The 18,972-nt window shown below is 39.1% G+C and overlaps 2 protein-coding genes across 6 annotated transcripts in view; one reads left to right on the top strand and one right to left on the bottom strand.

Moving 5' to 3' along the window:
- Window positions 2,581–12,024, top strand: MRPL33 (mitochondrial ribosomal protein L33). Of its 2 annotated transcripts, XM_005686871.3 has the most exons (4): window positions 2,581–2,698; window positions 3,578–3,596; window positions 5,234–5,340; window positions 11,723–12,024. In XM_005686871.3, the coding sequence occupies exons 1-4, from the start codon at window positions 2,677–2,679 to the stop codon at window positions 11,770–11,772; spliced, it is 198 nt and encodes a 65-aa protein (XP_005686928.1). In that variant the 5' UTR covers window positions 2,581–2,676; the 3' UTR covers window positions 11,773–12,024. The 2 variants fall into 2 exon arrangements, with proteins under 2 accessions (XP_005686928.1, XP_017910982.1); XM_018055493.1 differs by lacking the exon at window positions 11,723–12,024 and having other exon boundaries at window positions 2,692–3,060; window positions 5,234–5,341.
- Window positions 3,614–18,972, bottom strand: part of RBKS (ribokinase) — a 111,160-nt gene continuing 95,801 nt past the window's right edge. The window contains exons 8-9 of one of the 4 annotated variants that reach the window (XM_018055491.1): window positions 13,746–13,847; window positions 3,614–5,056 (exon numbers count right to left, since the gene is read on the bottom strand). In XM_018055491.1, the coding sequence (XP_017910980.1) occupies window positions 5,036–5,056; window positions 13,746–13,847 (123 nt within the window). In that variant the 3' untranslated portion in view covers window positions 3,614–5,035. Of the gene's footprint in view, window positions 5,057–12,057; window positions 12,273–13,545; window positions 13,848–18,972 lie in introns of those variants that run through there. The other 3 variants (XM_018055490.1, XM_018055492.1, XM_005686872.3) reach the window with 3 other exon arrangements.

Genomic DNA, 18,972 nt, shown 5'->3' with positions numbered 1-18,972 from the left:
TTATCTCTTCTTGCTATTCTTTGGAACTCTGCATTCAGATGCTTATATCTTTCCTTTTCTCCTTTGCTTTTCGCCTCTCTTCTTTTCACAGCTATTTGTAAGGGCTCCCCAGACAGCCATTTTGCTTTTTTGCATTTCTTTTCCACGGGGATGATCTCGATCCCTGTCTCCTGTACAATGTCACGAACCTCATTCCATAGTTCATCAGGCACTCTATCAGATCTAGTCCCTTAAATCTATTTCTCACTTCTACTGTATAATCATAAGGGATTTGATTTAGGTCATACCTGAATGGTCTAGTGGTTTTCCCCACTTTCTTCAATTTAAGTCTGAATTTGGCAATAAGCAGCTCATGATCTGAGCCACAGTCAGCTCCCAGTCTTGTTTTTGCTGAGTGTATAGAGCTTCTCCATCTTTGGCTGCAAAGGATATAATCAGTCTGATATTGGTGTTGACCATCTGGTGATGTCCATGTATAGAGTCCTCTCTTGTGTTGTTGGAAGAGGGTGTTTGCTATGACCAGTGTATTCTCTTGGTAAAACTCTATTAGCCTTTGCCCTGCTTCATTCCGTATTCCAAGGCCAAATTTGCTTGTTACTCTAGGTGTTTCTTGACTTCCTACTTTTGCATTCCAGTCCCCTATAATGAAAAGGACATCTTTTAAAATCCATTATAGTGATACTAAAAATTTAAAGAAAATTACACAAAGGGGAAAACGTCTTTGTCACCATTGGAAGGGACTCTTATGCTAATGTCTTACTTGAATATTAGTAATTAAAGAGAAAACAATTAGCATTTATCTTGCCTTTTTAGGAAGAATTATAATTCTGCCTCAGTTGATTATAGAAAACTTTTCTGTACAGAAGAAAACTAACAAATGAATAAGAAATGAAATGTTAGAAAAACTACCACTGTGTACCCCAAAACATAATTCCTGAGTGAAAAAAAGATCAACAGTGAATGCTAAAACCATTGAGGAAAGGTTGATGGGGAGCAAGATATTTTCATATACTGAAATATCACCATACAGAAAACTGCAAAGGGAAACAAAATGTACTTTTATAATGAAAAGGAGGGAAAGGTTGTGAGGTCTCCAATTTGCTTTTACACAGCTAGCCAAAAACCCTAATCAAATAATATATATAGATAAAACATATATATGTTATATATGCATATTAAAAATTCAATATACATAGCAGAATCAACATTTACTGAATTGGGTACACAGTTTGTTCATTATAATATCTTTTCTACTTTTTGATATATTCAAAATGCTTTTTCATAGCAAATTGGGGAAGGGGAAGAAATACTATATAGACTCTGGGCCTCACCTCTGGCATCCAGGCCTTTTAAAAGACCCCAGATGACTGATACACTCTCAGGAATGAGAATCACTGATTCAGTGCCCACATTCAGCCTGAAACTGAGGTCTGGAGAGTTGAAATGACTTTCCAAGGGACAGAATAAACACTAGAATTCATGTTCCTTGGCTTCCAGTCTTGTGTTTTTTTCTTATAAATCTTCAAAAGAAATTTCCTAAATAAGAAACCTTATCCTCTTGAACACCTGAAGCTCTTGTTTGTCAGCAGCTGACCACACATGGTAAGGAAGGATTTGGCCACCTAGAGGGGGCCCATTTGTTGGAATCTAGGTATGGGGAAAAAAACCATTAGAGGCACCCAGGGCAAGGACAGTCCTGATTTAAAAAATTGAGTTGTATTGTATAACATTTTCTTTTTTTAATAATTTTATTACCTTCAGCGAGGATAATCCATGAGAATAAGTCTTTCACTTGTTTGTAATATTTAATATGTAGATAAAACCACAGATTAGAAAAAAAAAATCCTAAAATCCTGATTATTAGTTGGGAAATGAGGTTTTGGCTGAAGTACCTGGTGTTGCAGGTACTTGCAGGTTTCTTGCAGAGAGATGAAGATTGGAAGATGGCAAAGTGGTTAGGTCCCAATGCTAGTGGGAAAGCCATGAGTCTTTGCAGTCAAACTCTGCGTTCAAATTCTGACTTTGCCATTCACTAGTTTTGTGACATTAAGCAAATTATGTGACTACTCTCAATCTCAGTTATTTGCCCCCTATTGCCAGGTAGGTGCTTAGATACAGCAGTTAAAATGCTCAGGGCCTAGCCCTCCTAGAAATCCAACACATAATCAAGAAATAGGTATATTCAGGTGGAGTTCTTAATTCTGGAGAGACTGAGAGTAGCTCTTAACCAGATGGAGATGGAGTTGGGCCCGAGGAGGAAAACGAAGGCAACAATTTAAGGAAATAGTGCAGAAGCGTGATAGCCTGGAGTGGGTGAGGAACATGCAGAGTTCCCGTGGCTTTAATGTAGTCGACTGCGATGATTTAGTGAAATATGTATGGAAAACATCTAACTTTGACTCAGAAGTAGGAGTTAGGGTGTGGGGCGCGAACCTCGAGCCATAAGAAAGGTTCTCTCCAAAAATGAAAAGAACTCCACACTCCAGCACCACATAACAGACACCTGGACTGTAAAGACCACAGAAAAGAGGCGGGCTCAGCCCTGAGGTTTATATAGGGGGCGTGGCTGTGGAGAACTTCCGGACATCCTTTTCCGGAACAGACCTGTGCCCCGGAAGCAGTTGTTTGTTGCTGGAACTTTGGACCCGTTACCGAGTCTTCAGGGGTTCTGTCGCCATGTTCCTGTCGGCGGTTACGTGTAAGTGGGGCTGGAGGCGGCGGCAGGGCCTGCTTCCCGGGCAGGAGGTGGTGACAGGCGGGCCCTGGGACATTGCAGGGTGGAGTGCGCACGCCGGTGGGGAAGCCGCCGCTGCGACGTCCTAGGCCTTCAGGACTACAGCACCCGGCATGCCTCGCGGCCGCGCTCCCTGTGGGGCGAGTGGGTCTTGGGGGTCTTCGGCGCAGATTTTGGGTCCGTTTCGGCTCGTTCGGACGGTTAGAGTCTGGCTGGCAGAAGTGGGGCTCTCCCTCGCCCTCTGTAGCGGTGTGTCAGCAGAATCACTGGACGTTCTAACTGAGAAAACTTCAGAATTTTTAGTTCACTCATTTCGAGTTCTCAAGGTGAGAAACAGTGATTGATCCTAGGTTGTACAGCGGGCTGGGAAAGAAGCCCACTGGCTCCCAAGACCGTGTTCTTCGGTGCACTAGGCTGACTTCCCGGATGGATTTAATTTTCTTTCTCCACCTCGTGTGATGGTTATTGAATTTGCATAGGTTAATTTACCGGACAAGAGGCTTGTTCTAGTGCAAATATTTGCACCTTAGAAGAGGAGCAAATGGAGCAGATCTTTGGGAAGATTTAAAAGGTAGTCAGTTCAACTGAAAAGACATTGTGTAGAGGATTCCATCCAGAATTGTGGTGGTCCGATTGGATTTTTAAAAAACATCTATAAAATCCTAACGGGATCCCCAATAGCTTGGGAGTAGTTACTTGAGTGACAATTTATGACATATTTCATGACTTAAATATTTTTATTATAATCTTAAAATTTGAGCTTTATTTGAATTTTGCATAAGCAAGATAATAAATTGTTTATTTTTTCCCATTTCTATTCGACTTTTCCTGCCTATGAAAAAGTTGCCAAGAGCAAGTCAAAGTAAGTACAAGTTTTTCTTTTTTTTTTTTAAGCTTGTTTATGTTAGATTCATTAGTTCAGCTACTCTCAATGAATCCTTATGTTAAATTAAGCATTTGGCTTCAATTTTCTAAAGTCTGATTTGAGGATTACACTTGATGAATTGTTTTGACCCTATGAACTGTTTACTAAAATATTTTCCCTCCTTCCCAACTGATCTATTTAAGTGAGCTTTTAGTTAATTTCCTTAAAAGTTGCTTTTGCTGTCTTGTTCCTAAAGAAATCATCAGGGTCCCCATGCTCTTTGGACTATGATTGCAGTTCTTTTTCCTGAAAGTGAGGACCAAGGGCCATTTGTCTGGAGCTCACTACAGGAATATAACAAAAAACGCTGTGATTTGACTATCCACAGAGCCAGTTTTGAGTTTTGTAATCTTTTGCATTCATGGTACAAGCATTTCAAAAATGGTAAAGGCTAAAGATTCCTTGCTGTACCAGAGAGATTATTAATACCAAACTGGTATTTCAAAAATAAATTTTGTAGGCAATGACTGAAGTAAGATTTTCTGTGTTAAAAATAGAAAAATTCTAAAGTAGGTAGCATTTGTTTATAACCCAAGTCACATAATAAATCCTTAAAGCTAGGTTTTCTGGATTGAAGTTAGTGAAAAACATGTATGCTAGTATTCTTCCCTCAATATCTTTTATTACTTTATATAGCTTTTCACACAATCCAGTTACTTATTTTCCTTCCTCACATTCTGTGGGAATCTCCTGTGTTTTCATTTCTTTAGAAATTCTCATGTTCTTTGTGTCCTTCTGGTGCCATGTTCTTTGTGTGCCTTCTGGTCACATATGTCTTGCCTTACAGACCTCGTGAACACAACTCACCTTCCATACTGTTACGTTACTTCTCCAGGGTGCAGATGTAGACTTAGAGGGCCTTGCATGTTGTGCTTGCCATAGAGCAAGTACTTAATATTGTATCACTCTAATGCATGGCGTACTATGTTGAACATTGAAAGGGATGCAAAGGTGTATAATATTATCTTAGGTGCTTCAAATTCTTTTTGGAATTAGATGAGAAATCAAATAGCATGATCTACATAGGAAGATAAGACCCCTGAAAAAGTAACAAACAGTATGAGGTATTAAAAGGCCCAGTGGGACAAAACATGAACTTTGTGCTTTGGATGATTGTAAGTTAAACTATGTAAGGGAACAACAAGGTTTTACACATTGTCGGTGTGAAAGTTCCAATCCCTTTATTCTGTTGCTTCCTGATTTCACTCTTACTGCTCATACGTGAAAGATAAAGCTCTTCGGAGACCACGGTCTTCTTGACTGGCCTGCCAGGGTTACCAGTACTTGTGTATTTTCCTTGTCCTGATTTCTCCTCCTGAACTGTGGGGGTCTGAGTCTATTCCCACAATGCAGTTTGATTAGTCTTCTTGCTTTGGTTAGGTCATTTCCAAGGCACTCTGTGTAATGGAACAAATACTGGGAATCAGAACCATTCTAAGATACAGACTGTCTTAGAACTGAACTTAAGGTTTAATTGATGTCCCCACAAGTAATACTACTGTATAGTGTTCTCAGAATGTGCCATCCCCCTACTCTATTTCCTTAGCTTGTAACAACTTGCTTTTAAATCTTAGAACAATTCTGGTGAAAATGGTGAGCCAAGCTGGAACAGGTTTTTCCTTCAATACTAAGAGAAGCCGACTGTGGGAGAAACTTACTCTACTGCATTATGATCCAGTAGGTAAGATTCCAGAAAAGTTGCTCCATGATAAATCCAAATGCTTTCAAGGCCTGTTGCCCTTTTCAGATGATGTTGAACAAAGGCAGTTTTGTGGCCCCTTTGTCACTATAGCGTTCATTCCTAGTGTATATTGAAAGTTTACTTTGGTGCTAGTTACTGTCCCAGGTGCTGGGATATTCATGGACATAAGATAGACTCACTGCCTTCAGTCTTGACGATCAGAGCCTGGTGTTGGAAGGGAGAGGAAGGAAGACGACAGTTAATGCTCAGTGCTATGGGAGAAACAAGCAGGATGCTGAGATACAGGATAGAGTTGCAAGGAGGTAGATCCCATCTTCATTCTTTAGGTAGGATAGTTCAGGGAATGTCTCTCCAGTAAGAGATAGTTAACCGAAGATTTGAAGGTGAAAAACCAGATATATAAATAGAATAGGTGATACTGTTCGGGAAATAGAAAGAGAAGTATGTCAAGGTTGAGTTGAATTCTAAGACACTTGGTTGGTGATTAGACTTGGAATTGGTGCTAGAATCTTATTTCTTCAAATTAATCTATTACATAATGAAATATAGGCAGTTAACATCATAATCGCTGAGGGAGGAAATGGCAGCCCACTCCAGTATTCTTGCCTGGAGAATCCCATGGACAGAGGAGCCTGGCAGGCTTCAGTCCATGGGGTCACAAAGAGTCGGACATGACTGAAGTGTCTTATCATGCATGTAGTGTCATAATCAATTATTTTCTTAACTAAGAACAAGGCTGATAGACTCACTTGTGGCCAAGATGGAGCAATGGGACTGAATTTACCTTCCCTCCTGAAACAACAACAACAGAAGGATAATATAGGCAACAGAATGCAGTGATCCTTGAGAGAAAGGGAACAAGTGCTTGTGAATAACCAGACAAAATGGAAAATTCTGTCTTCTTTGTTTACCTGCCTAAGTCTTCAGATACATGAATGCATTGTAATGACACCACCCTTATGGCAGAAAGTGAAGAGGAACTAAAAAGCCCCTTGATGAAAGTAAAAGAGGAGAGTGAAAAAGTTGGCTTAAAGCTCAACATTCAGAAAACGAAGATCATGGCATCCGGTCCCATTACTCCATGGGAAATAGATGGGGAAACAGTGTCAGACTTTATTTTTTTTGGCTCCAAAATCACTGCAGATGGTGATTGCAGCCATGAAATTAAAAGACGCTTACTCCTTGGAAGGAAAGTTATGACCAACCTAGATAGCATATTCAAAAGCAGAGACATTACTTTGCCGACTAAGGTCTGTCTAGTCAAGGCTGTGGTTTTTCCAGTGGTCACGTATGGATGCGAGAGTTGGACTGTGAAGAAGGCTGAGCGCCGAAAATTGATGCTTTTAAACTGTGGTGTTGGAGAAGACTCTTGAGAATCCCTTGGACTGCAAGAAGATCCAACCAGTCCATTCTGAAGGAGATCAACCCTGGGATTTCTTTGGAAGGAATGATGCTAAAGCTGAAACTCCAGTACTTTGGCCACCTCATGCGAAGAGTTGACTCATTGGAGAAGACTCTGATGCTGGGAGGGATTGGGGGCAGGAGGAGAAGGGGACGACCGAGCATGAGATGGCTGGATGGCATCACTGACTCGATGGACGCAACTCTGAGTGAACTCCGGGAGTTGGTGATGGACAGGGAGGCCTGGCATGCTGCGATTCCTGGGGTCCCAGAGTCGGACATGACTGAGCCACTGAACTGAACTGAACTGAACACAAGCACCCTTACTCTCCAGGCAATATGAACCCCATTTTATAGATGATGAGTTTGATGCCAAGGATTTTAGTTAAGGACACATAACTAAAATATGTGACAGAATAAAGATTTGAATTTAGGACTGTCTGACTCCAAAACCTAGGCCCTGAGTCACTTTATATATGAACCTCTTACTGAGAGAAGAGGCTAAAACTCACTCACTAGTGTGTGACCTCTGGTTGGGCACTAGTACAAGTCTGCCTGACAGCCACCTTAATAGCTGCTTTCAGAGTTTGTAAAGAAGATCTGACAAACTGTTCATTAGCTGAATTCATCAAAATCAAAAATAATATCACCTTCAAAAAAATCAGGGCTGTGCCAGTGTAAGGAGGCATTCAAAAAGGGCTCTGAGAGGGATTTCCCTGGTGGTCCAGAGGTTAAGACTGTGCTTCCACTGCAGGAGTGAAAGTGAAAGTGAGAGTCGCTAAGTCGTGTCCAACTCTGCAACCCCATGGACTGTATAGTCCATGGAATTCTCCAGGCCAGAATACTGGAGTGGGTAGCCTTTCCCTTCTCCAGGGGATCTTCTCAACCAGGGATCGAACACAGGTCTCCCACATTGCAGGTGGATTCTTTACCAGCTGAGCCACAAGGGAAACCCAAGAATACTGGAGTGGGTAGCATGGGTTTAATTCCTAGTTGGAGAACTAAGATCCTGCATGCCATGTGGCGAAAAAAAAAAAAAAAAGAATTTGTTATGAGTTCCATTCTTTAACAGAAATAAAATTTCCTGCTGTTTTTATGGTGTGAAACTTTCTGGTCATTCTTTAATAAAATGGGAATTCTAGGTTTGTCCCTCATGACTAGCAGTCTGAATTTCAGGATATATATCTCAAATGATGGAAAATTATTAGAATGATAAGGTGTATGTCTTAGTCTGGGTTGATATAATGAAATACCACAGACTAGATGACTTATAAACAGCAGTTTTATTTCTCACAGTTCTGGGACCTGGAAAGTCCAAGAGCAAGGTGCCAGCATGGTGACTTTCCCATGGTGAGGGCCCTCGTCCTGGTTTATAGGAAGGGGTTCTTGCTGTGTTCTCACATGGTGGAGGGGCAGGCAACTTCTGTGGGGTATCTTTTGTGAGGATTCATCCCATTCACGAAGGTTCCACCCTCGTGACCAAAGCACCTCCTCACGGCCCCACCTTCTAATACCATCATCTTTGTGGGTTAGGATTTCAACATAAATTTGGGGGAACACAAACTTTGAGACCATAGCAATATGATATTAGATTGATGTGGTAGTTTTCTCCGTCTGATTTCTTTGTATCAGCTGGTGAAAACCCAAAGTGATGAACTTTACAGTAGAGTGGTTTTCTAGCATTTTAGCTCCTTTAGAGCTTTTTAAGGAACTTGTACAACGTTAATAAATGTTGATTGAATAACCTTCTGAGATTTTAAGTGTGAAAATGTACTGTAATTTTCAGTCTTAGTATGGAGATATTAGGAACTTTCTGTCAGATTGATTTTACATTTTGAGATCAGGAAAGGATACAAGCATAAACAGTTTCAACCATGAGTTGAAAGTGGAAGAAAATATTCATATATATATTTCAGACAGACGATTAGAGCTTTTCTGAGAAGGGATCGTTGGAGCCTTGACAACACAACTTTGTCTCTTCTGAAGAAAAGAATGTTCTGGGATAGCTGACTGCTTGGCTTTCTGCCCACCTACCGAATGCCCTGTGGGCTTGCATGATGTTTGCCTTGCGGCCTGCCCCATTGCCCAGGGTACCAAATAGCTTGGCAGTTGTCCTAGCATGTTTTACTGCAGTGAGAAAATGGTTTAAGGGTTTAGTTTAAGGGTAGTGTTTTGCTTGTCTGCTTTACAAAGAAAATCAGGCAAGGAAACATGGAAAAATTCCCAATTATTTGAGTACTTCATGGTATACTCTATGGCTAGAACCAGCCTGTGTCTTTTCAAACTCCTTTTCCTCATATGAATCTAGATGCAAATTTCCCAGGAGGAAGGATTAAAGGCTGAGGCATAAGTGTATTAAACTTTGTTAAATATATGAAGGTTTATTATAAGGAAAATGAAAACTTGTCAGTTTTAATTTCTTGGATGACTAAACAAGACAATATTGACTTTAATTGAAGCAGAATAGATTTAGGTTAGATGTAGGGCAAGAACTTGACAGATTCATTCTTCTATGAATTAAGCAGCAAATATTTTGACAGAAAATTAATTTATTGTTTATGACTGAGGATAGCAGTGTGTCATTTGAACTCAGCTAACACATAATGAGTGTTTGCTCTCTGGCAGTCCTGTGAGGGAGATGGAGTTATGCCTCTCATGGGGAAGAAAACTGAAGGAAGAGTATTTTGAGAAATTTGCCCAAGAACTTACAGTAGATAAATGGTGGAGGCAAGGCTTGAACCCAGTCTTTCTGATTCCAGGCCCCCTATTTTTTCTATTACATGGAGCCAGTTTAGTCTATTTTTTTCCTTTTTTTAATCAGGACCTTCCCCTGCAATCAGCACTGTTGTTCTTATCTCCTGCCACCATTTGTCTAAACTAGATGCTCTTCCCTGTTCATCCAAATGCTGGTGCTGCTTGAGAGCCTAAGCTTGACCCTCCTTGTGAGATGTTTGCCTCACCATTCCAGTCCCTTTTAGTCTTTAGGTTCCTGTGGGGCTTACTGGATGTTCATACAGGTACCTCATGGTATATTGGTACTAAATCAGGGACTCTTCTTCAGTTCAGTTCAGTTGCTCAGTTGTGTCCGACTCTTTGGGACCCCATGAATCGCAGCACGCCAGACCTCCCTGTCCATCACCAACTCCCGGAGTTCACTCAGACTCATGTCCATCGAGTCAGTGATGCCATCCAGCCATCTCATCCTCTGTTGTCCCCTTTTCCTCCTGCCCCTAATCCCTCCCAGCATCAGAGTCTTCTCCAATGAGTCAACTCTTCACATGAGGTGGCCAAAGTACTGGAGTTTCAGCTTTAGCATCATTCCTTCCAAAGAAATCCCAGGGCTGATCTCCTTCAGGATGGACTGGTTGGATCTCCTTGCAGTCCAAGGGATTCTCAAGAGTCTTCTCCAACACCACAGTTCAAAAGCATCAATTCTTTGGCGCAGATAGGACTCACTTTCGTAAATCCCACATTGCCTAGCACAGTTCTGTGGACTTAAATATTTATTCTTTGAATTAAGGGAATGAACGCAGCAAGTATATCAAATTTTCATGAATAGTCTTCATCAGTTATTCCTATCCAGGGTCACTTAAATAATCTCCTGACCAGTTATCCATGAGACAAGTTCTTTTTTTAATCCATTTTTTAGTTCCATGTAGAAAAACATGGAAATATTTTTTGCAGTGAGTAACATTGATAGGAAGTTGTTTGGGTTCTTTACTACTGCCTTGCAGTGCTTTGTAGTCTTCCTTGGAATTGGAAGGAGCACTGGTCCTGCTTATGTTCAATACTAGATCTTTTGAAACATATTAAAAATATTCCTATGTAGAAAGTAATAAAATACATTATTAATTTTATAGATAAATTTCTGTTGACTGGTTAATGGTTATTAATTTTAGCTGCCATGAGAATCATCCTAAGAATTTTAAAAAATGCAGACTTCCAGTCTCACTCTAGTTCTGCAGAAATAGAATTAGGGTAGAGATGGAGGTAAAAGTAGGAATGTATTTAAATAAGCTCCCCAGCTAACTGTTGATAATAGACAGTTTGGGGATCTCACATGCAGGGTATCCGTATTAATTATAGAATAACAACAAAAAACAAAGCTAAAATTTCTTCATGTGGTAGGGACAAGTGAGTTGCCGTCATGTCATACATAGTCTTTGGAGTTCCTGGATCTTCCTTGGTGCACTGTTCTTGGTTTTTTGCAAAGAAGAATTTGTGTGTGTGTGTGTGTGTGTGTGTGTGTGTGTGACCTTATTGTATGTGTGTGTAACCTTATTGTGTGTGTGTGTGTGTAACCTTATTGTGTGTGTGTGTAACCTTATTGTGTGTGTGTGTGTAACCTTATTGCCTACCATCTAGTCTCTAATCTTTCATCCAGGCAGTGAGCACTTTTGTTTGGTGTGTTTCAGAGAACTATACTCTGTTATGATATTCATAATAATAAGACTTGGGTTATATTAGTAAATCTGTACTTGGATATATGAAACCATTTCTGGAAAGTACAAGGTTTAATGTATATTTACTCTTTCAGCCAGGCTTCCTTTTCTTCTGTGGTCTGCTCAGTTTTTACCACTCTTTTTCTGGAGTCCAGCTTTTTCCTACCATCTCTCCTTGCTTTACCTCATACAAGAGTGGGCATTAGCTGAGTGAGGACATTTTTTTGCCTGTAATTTTCTTTTTTTAATTTGACTATTTCATATTGGTTACATGTGACTTTGTGGGTTATCAGGGATGCCACTGGTTGGCTGGTGGGCCTTCCTTGTTTTCCTTACCATTTTCTCCAGTCCTCTCTGGGATCAGTGAACTGAGTTTGCAAGTCAGCTCCATCCTTATGACAAAGGAAAGTAAAAGAAGAGAAAGGAGAGGGCTCATGGTCTGATGTGTATTTTTATTAAAAAATGCTGATGATAAACTTTTTAGTATTCTGCTACAATCCTTTTTTCTCCTCCTACAGTGAAAAAAAAAGTCCTCTTTGTGGAACAGAAAAAAATACGCTCCCTCTAAACAATGGATTGAAATGAATTTGATTTATAAATGAGAAGATCGAGGGTGGGATACTGATTCAGAAATTCTGCAGCGTGTAATAAAAGAAGAGGAAATGGCACGGAATCACTGCCTCCTGTGATTTGAAGGCCATTGTGAAGGAAAACAATGCAGTGAAAACAAGTTCTTCATATTAGGACATACACCATTGCATCACATTTATTTATCTTTCTGGATATTTTTATAGCTCTTAATAAAATATATTAAAATAGCTTGTGCTATTGTCTTTTAGTGATGTTTTCCCTCACTATTTGAAATGTTAAAAACTACAGTACTAAAAAATAACCATTGTTTCATATAAGAAAAGAAAATTTTCCATAGTGAGATTTGTGCAAGAGTTTCCAGTCTGCCCTCACTTGTACTTCATAGAAAAGGCAGGGTCATGGTCCAGAGAGATCTTGAAAGAACTGTGCGATAACACAGATGGCAAAGGTGAGCAGGAATGAAAGGAGGAAGCCAGCCTGTTAACACAGAAGAAACCAAGAGAACTTCTATTTTTGATCTGTGCTCATATAATTAGAAAAATGCCATTAGTCCACACTCTCAAACTCAGGTCACCAAAGCAGTATCTAGGATTTTCTAGGAACAGTTTGGACGACTTCTAGAATTTTTTTTTTTTTAATAAGAGGCGCTATAGTGTGTTTCCATAAAGCTAATGGCTCAGCTTTTGAGGCGGTGGTACTACACAGCCAACCAGCTTGGAAATTCCACTGATTATCCCTAATGTACAGGTAAGGACTCCTGCCCTCCCCAGATCTGTAGCGCTTTCCTACCCAAGCTGTTGTTTACCACAAGTTTTCAAAATTGCCCATTTCTTTCCCTGTCAAATTTCTTGTTGAAGGTAAGGATCAGCTCATATTTTGAGCTCTACTGGTATGTATCCTATAGCATTTAAAGCATTTATAGGGGAGAAGGATGGAGTGTCCATCATGACCACAGCATTAAGAAACCAGTGCTCTTCCTGAGTAACAGGTGTTCCCTCCCTGTGGCCCAGTCTTGTCTCCTTAGGAAATGTGAGAGTGCCTCTCTGGAAATGGAATTAGACAGTTGTTGAGTCTTAGAGGCTTGTGGCATTACAGTCAGTCAGCTATTTTTCTGGCATCTTTTGTGAAAGCTCTAATTGAAAGCAATAATAGGTGAGATCTTGGCTATTTTTAGATTGAAACTCTACATTGTGGTATTGGGTTACAAGAAAAATACTTCACTTGATTCTACCTAAACCCAGTGTAAAGGGTCTGTGACATGCATGAATCACTTAAAACAAAACCAGCTTAAAATCTGGCTTAGCAAATGACTTGTCTATTTAGCACATAGGCTAAAAGTGGCCCACAGGTGGTGGTTACAATTTTAAAAAACTCAGTTGCTGATACTCAGATGTTGAAAGATTTCAATAAACATCTAAACTTCTGGCTTCTCTTGGAGAACCAGAAGCTCTGACAACACTCAAGGCAAAGCTGAACGTCAGCTGTCCTTCTTAGGAACTGCTTGTGTGGCCCAAGTCATACCCCTCTTTCCCTTATTTAACATTCTCTGCTCTGATTCTAGACACTGTTGCTTGCAAATTCAGCTGTTTGGTGTACATAACAGTATTCATGATGTGTTGGCAGTAGAGTTTGCTGGTTCCTGAATGGTGGGGTTGTTTGTACGGGTCTTTGTTGTAGTATCCTTAATTCTGTCTAGTTGACTTTGCATGAAAAGCAAATCATTATAAATAAATAATTGAAGGCTTGAGGATGACTTGGTAAATGAACATAATATTTGCAAAGAAAGGAGGTGACATTTTATAGTAAGCTGCTAATTAGTAGTGACCATCCCTAAGTACATTTTATTTCCAGGTATATTTACTTTGGAGTTAATAGCAATCAAAACAGATCAAGGGGCAGGTCTTTTTTGTATGGATAAGATGACTGTGTTCCTGTGACCTGGACACTGACCGCTGCGATGAAATTAGATCTCTTGAGCATTTCTTCCAAGGACAGATGTGAGTAGTAAGCCAGGTAGAAGGCCAAAGCTCCCACAAAACTGTCACCAGCACCCTGTAATTCAAAGCACATTTGTAGAGATAAGTATGTAGTCATTTGTTGCCCAATCTGTGTTTTCAAAATATTTAAGTATACTTTTAACTTTAGTTTTAGATTTACAGAAGAGGTACAAGGATAGTAGAGATTGCACATAGCACACATCCAATTCTGTAAACGTCTAACATCACTAGGGAACATTTGCCACTACTAATGAAATAACAGTGCTTTGGTATTAACTAAACTCCGTTCTTCATTCTGGCTTCCCCAGTGGCTCAGTGGGTAAAGAATTGCCTGAAATGCAGGAGATAGAAGAGATGTGGGTTTGATCCTTGGATGGGGAAGATCCCCTGGAGGAGGAAATGTTCATCTCTAATCCTTGCCTGAAAAATCCCACAGACGGAGGAGCCTGGTGGGCTACAGCCCAAAGGGTCATAAAGAGTCAGACACGACTGAGTGAACACACACACACACCCATACTTCATTTGGATTTCATTAGTTTTGCTTAGTGTCTTTTTTCTGTTCCAAGACCTCATCCAATATACCTGAATTACATTTCATTGTCATATTTCCTGAAAGTCCTATAGGTTGTGACAGTTTCTTAGACATTCTTTGTTTTTGATGACCTTAATAGTTTTGAGGATTGGTTGAGTATTTTGTAGAATGTACCTCCATTGGGATTTGTGTCTGTTTTTCTCAAGATTAGACTGTGTTTATGGTCGTAGGGAGGAAGACCACAGAGGTGAAGTGTCATTCTCGTCAGAGCATAACAAGGGTACATACTGTCAACATGACTTAACACTGATGTTAATCTTGATCGCTTGGCTAAGGTAGTCTTTGTCAGCTGTCTCCACTCTAAAGTTACTTTGGTCTCTCTTATCACACTGTGTTCTCTGGAAGCACATCCAAAGATTACACTTAAGTGTAATCCACACTTAAGGGGTGGGGAGTTATGCTCTACCTTCTTGGGGGTTGAGTATCTCCATAAATTATTTGGAATTCTTCTCTATGGCAGATACGTTTCTTTTCCCTCATTTATTTATTTAACTTTATTTATATCAGTATGAAGTCAGGGATATTTGTTTCATTCCTTGGGCTATAATCCAACACAACACTATTTATTTTGTTGCTCAAGTTGTTCCAGCTTTGACCATTGGGAGTTCTTTCATCTGGCACTTGTGTCCTGATAAACTCTCATCATTTTGTTTTTTGAGTGCTTTCCTTATTTTCTGACATTATAAGATACTCCAAGCTCATTTTGTATATTCTCTGCCCTAGTGCTCGAATTAGCTGTTTCTCCATTAAAAATTCATCAAGGAAGTGGTGAGAGGCATTCAGATGTTATTTTCAAACTAAATGTAGGGACATATAAGGCTTATTCCATTTTCCCTGAATTTCTAAAGGCCTGCATTGGTGAAGGCCATATAGGAACTCATGGAAACAAAAACCTCCAAAGAAAGTCTGTTGACCTCGCCTTCAGATTGGGCAATACTTTGTCATGTGTTCATCCAACAAATGTGTTTAAAATAAATCTGATGACACAGTTTCACTTGAAAAATCACTCTGGTATTTAACGGCTTTCAGGGTCACTGTCCAGTTTTCCCCAGTGTGTTGCTTCCTTAGTCCCAAGGGCTTTCATAACAAATCTTGAGGCTCACTTGAGCCTTGGTATGCAGTACTGTTTCAGTTGCAGTTTAAGTATTTAATGAGCTATGTGCCTAGCACAGTGATGGGTATTTGAAAAAATAGTAAAATCCATTGTGGATTAAAGGCTAATGTGGCAGTACTTTACACATACTGTTGAACTACAAGGAAGGGTTTGAGGAAAACCTGCTTAAGGGGAGTCCTTATGAAATGGGACAGATTTATAGGGAGAAGGAAGGCCTTAGAACAAAGATACAGGAGGCGGAAGGAACTGAGTGAGCTCATGAGACAGCGAATGGCTTTAAGGAGAATGACATTTCCCCTTGTTTACACAGATAAGCTGTCAATATTAAACTTGCCAAGGAGTCATAGTAACACAGGTGTGAATTCAACACTTTCCTTCCTCCCATAATGTTTTCTGAGTACCGAAAATATGTCAAGCACTATGCTAGGTGCCTTAAAATTGTTTATTAGTGTTTCCTCATGGTAACAATGGAAAAAGAGACAGACATGCCCTCCCTCAGTTTGGAGCACAGCAATGTGACAATAGACAGGTCTGAAAGCAGAGAAATCATGAGCTAGGTCGAGGGTGTATTATGAAAATATGGGAAATACTATAATATATGAAGAGTTAGGGCAAACCCTTATTTTTTCTTTTTGGCAAACTTAAGATTTCACATCTTCATTCCTCATATCATACACAGCGTTAAACTCCTGGTAGGTTAAAGGCTTGAATGTAAAAAAATAAAACTAACATAATATGGAATTTTAGATGAATATTTGAATAATTCCAAGCAAGGAAACTATAAGCAAGTCACTAAACCCCAAAACCATATTGAAAAAAAGAATAGATTTAATTTATAAAAATTTAAAAAATATATGTCCAAAGACACTGTAAATAAAGTTAAATGAGGGACTTCCCTGGTTGTTCAATGGTTAAGACTCTGTGCTTCTGCAGGGGGCCAGGTTCAAGCCCTGGTAGGGGAACCAAGAACCCACATGCTGTGTTGCTCAGGCAAAAAAAAAAAAAAAAAAAAAGCCAAACGAAAAAGTACACATTTGGTGAAAATTCTTTTAGTATATGTGACATTCCTAATATTCAAAGAACACCTTCAAATTGCTGGGAAAAAGACAAATCCTGGATAAAAATGGACAAAAGATAAGATACAGTTTGCAACTTCAGAAAAGGAAAAGTAAATTGCCAATAAGCAAACAAGAAAAGTTGCCACATTATCAGCTATTAAGGAAAATTCAAATCAATGTTTTTTACCCATCAGACTGATAAATAATAAGATTGATAGCAAAAGCAGCAAGATGAAGATAGAGAGGACAATGATACTCATATAATACATTTGTTGGTAGGAATGGAGGAGAGCAATACAGTATTTGTTAAAAAATGTGTATGTCTTTTGACTTGGTGGTCTTGCTTCTGGAAATCTACAGAACTGAAAGCTCTTATATATTGGGATATATGCCCAAAGATGTTGACTGCAGCATTGTTTCTAAAGACAAAATACTAGAAATAATGTGATTTTCTATCAAATAGGAGAATGGATGAATAAACTTATACTTTTGTATTATGGAAAAAATATGCAGCTGTTAATAAGGAAAGGTTAGCAGTATATGTACATACCTGGAGGAATGTCCATTACTTAAGGCAGAAAAGATTTTTCAGTATCATGATCCCATAGAGGGTTGGTGGGAGAAAAAAGAAAAACAGCTGTGCCTAGAGTATGTGTGCATTTTTAAAAAAGAATACAGAAAAAACGAAGAAGGGTATGTATCAAATTGTTAAAATTTATTTTTCTTATCTGCAAAGAATGGCAAATTTTTTTTCCTACCTACTTTTATATTATTGTTTAACCTTGTTATTTAAGCTTACTGTTTTAAACTTGTAATACTTCTCCCAAAAAATGTAAGGCAATAAGCATATTTAATGAGAAGTTAAGTCATGCCTCTGTGCCTGGCTCCTTTTTAACTTGCAGCCTAACCAGAGCAGAGGAACAGGGCTGACAGGAAACATTCTGGCACCAGTGAAGATGTTAGTCTTACATACTCCTGTCAGCTCTTAGGGCATTTGACTGCAAAGGAGATTTTTAAGGAAGTTTAAAAAATACTGTGCCTATATCTGAAAAGACTACTAGATCACTTAAATTTTTCTCCACTATAGCCAAAGTCATGGAAACACAGTGCTTGGTAGAACTGTGTGTGCCGGATGCATTATTTCAGCACCAACAATTTTTGCAGCTTGATTTCCATTTATTCTCAGTGCTATACAGTGTGTTGGTAGACAGCAAAGGCAAATCCTTTCTGTATTAAAAAAAAGGGATTTTTTTTTTTTTTTCCTGCAGAGAAAACTCTAGGCTAGATGAAAGAAAACCGAAGTCAAGATGACTTCACTGGAGAATTCTAGCAAGTGTATAAGGAAGAAACAATACTAATTCTACATAAATTTTTTCAGAAAATAGAAGAGACAAGAGAACACTTCCCAAGTCATTTTATAAGGCCAGCATTACTGTGGTACCAAATTCAGACAATGATATTACAAGGAAAAGCAAAACAAAACAACAGATCAGTATCTCTAATGAATATAGGTACATAAACCTTAACAATTTTAGCAAATAGAATATATATCATGACCAAGTAGAGTTTATCCCAGGAATGCAAGACTGGTTTAACATTTTAAAAAAAGGAATTCACTATATTAAAAACCTCAAAACATTGTATTTTACTTATATTCCAAAAAAAAAAGCAGAAAAAGCATTTGATAAAATTCTACATTCATTCATGATAAAAATTCAGTTTGGAATAAGAGTATAACTCGATCTTCTTGATAAAGAACCTTTATGAAAAATCTATAGTTAACATCATTCTTAATGAGAAAGACTGAAAGCTTCCCCCTGTAATACTGAAAACAAAGATTTGTTCTCACTGTTTCTGTTCAGCGTCATACTGGATTTCCTTGCCAGTGCAATCAAAAAGGAAAAGCAGGAAAAGGTATATAGATTTGAAAGGAAGAAGTAAAACTCTTACTATGCAGATGGCATAATCACCTATGTAGAAAATCCTGCTGCTGCTGCTTCTAAGACTCTGTGCGACCCCATAGAAGGCAGCCCACCAGGCTCCGCCGTCCCTGGGATTCTCCAGGCAAGAACACTGGAGTGGGTTGCCATTTCCTTCTCCAATGCATGAAAGTGAAAGTGAAGTTGCTCAGTTGTGACCCCATGGACTGCAGCCCACCAGGCTCCTCTGTCCATGGGATTTTCCAGGCAAGAGTACTGGAGTGGGGTGCCATTGCCTTCTCCGATGTAGAAAATCCTAAGAAATCTAAAAAAGTTAGTAGAAATAGTGGCTTTAGCAAGGTAAACAATATTTTTAAAAATCAATTTTATTTCTATGTACCAGCAATTATTAATAATAAGAAGAAATTAAAATTATCAAAGCAATACCATTTGCAGTAGCATAAAAAATATGTTGTCAGTTCTCCCTAAACTGATGT

The sequence above is a fragment of the Capra hircus genome, chromosome 11 (genome assembly GCF_001704415.2).
Source record: "Capra hircus breed San Clemente chromosome 11, ASM170441v1, whole genome shotgun sequence".
NCBI classification, from domain to species: domain Eukaryota; kingdom Metazoa; phylum Chordata; class Mammalia; order Artiodactyla; family Bovidae; genus Capra; species Capra hircus.
The sequence above is the reverse complement of the archived record's forward strand: the minus strand, read 5'-3'. Positions and strand labels throughout refer to the sequence as shown.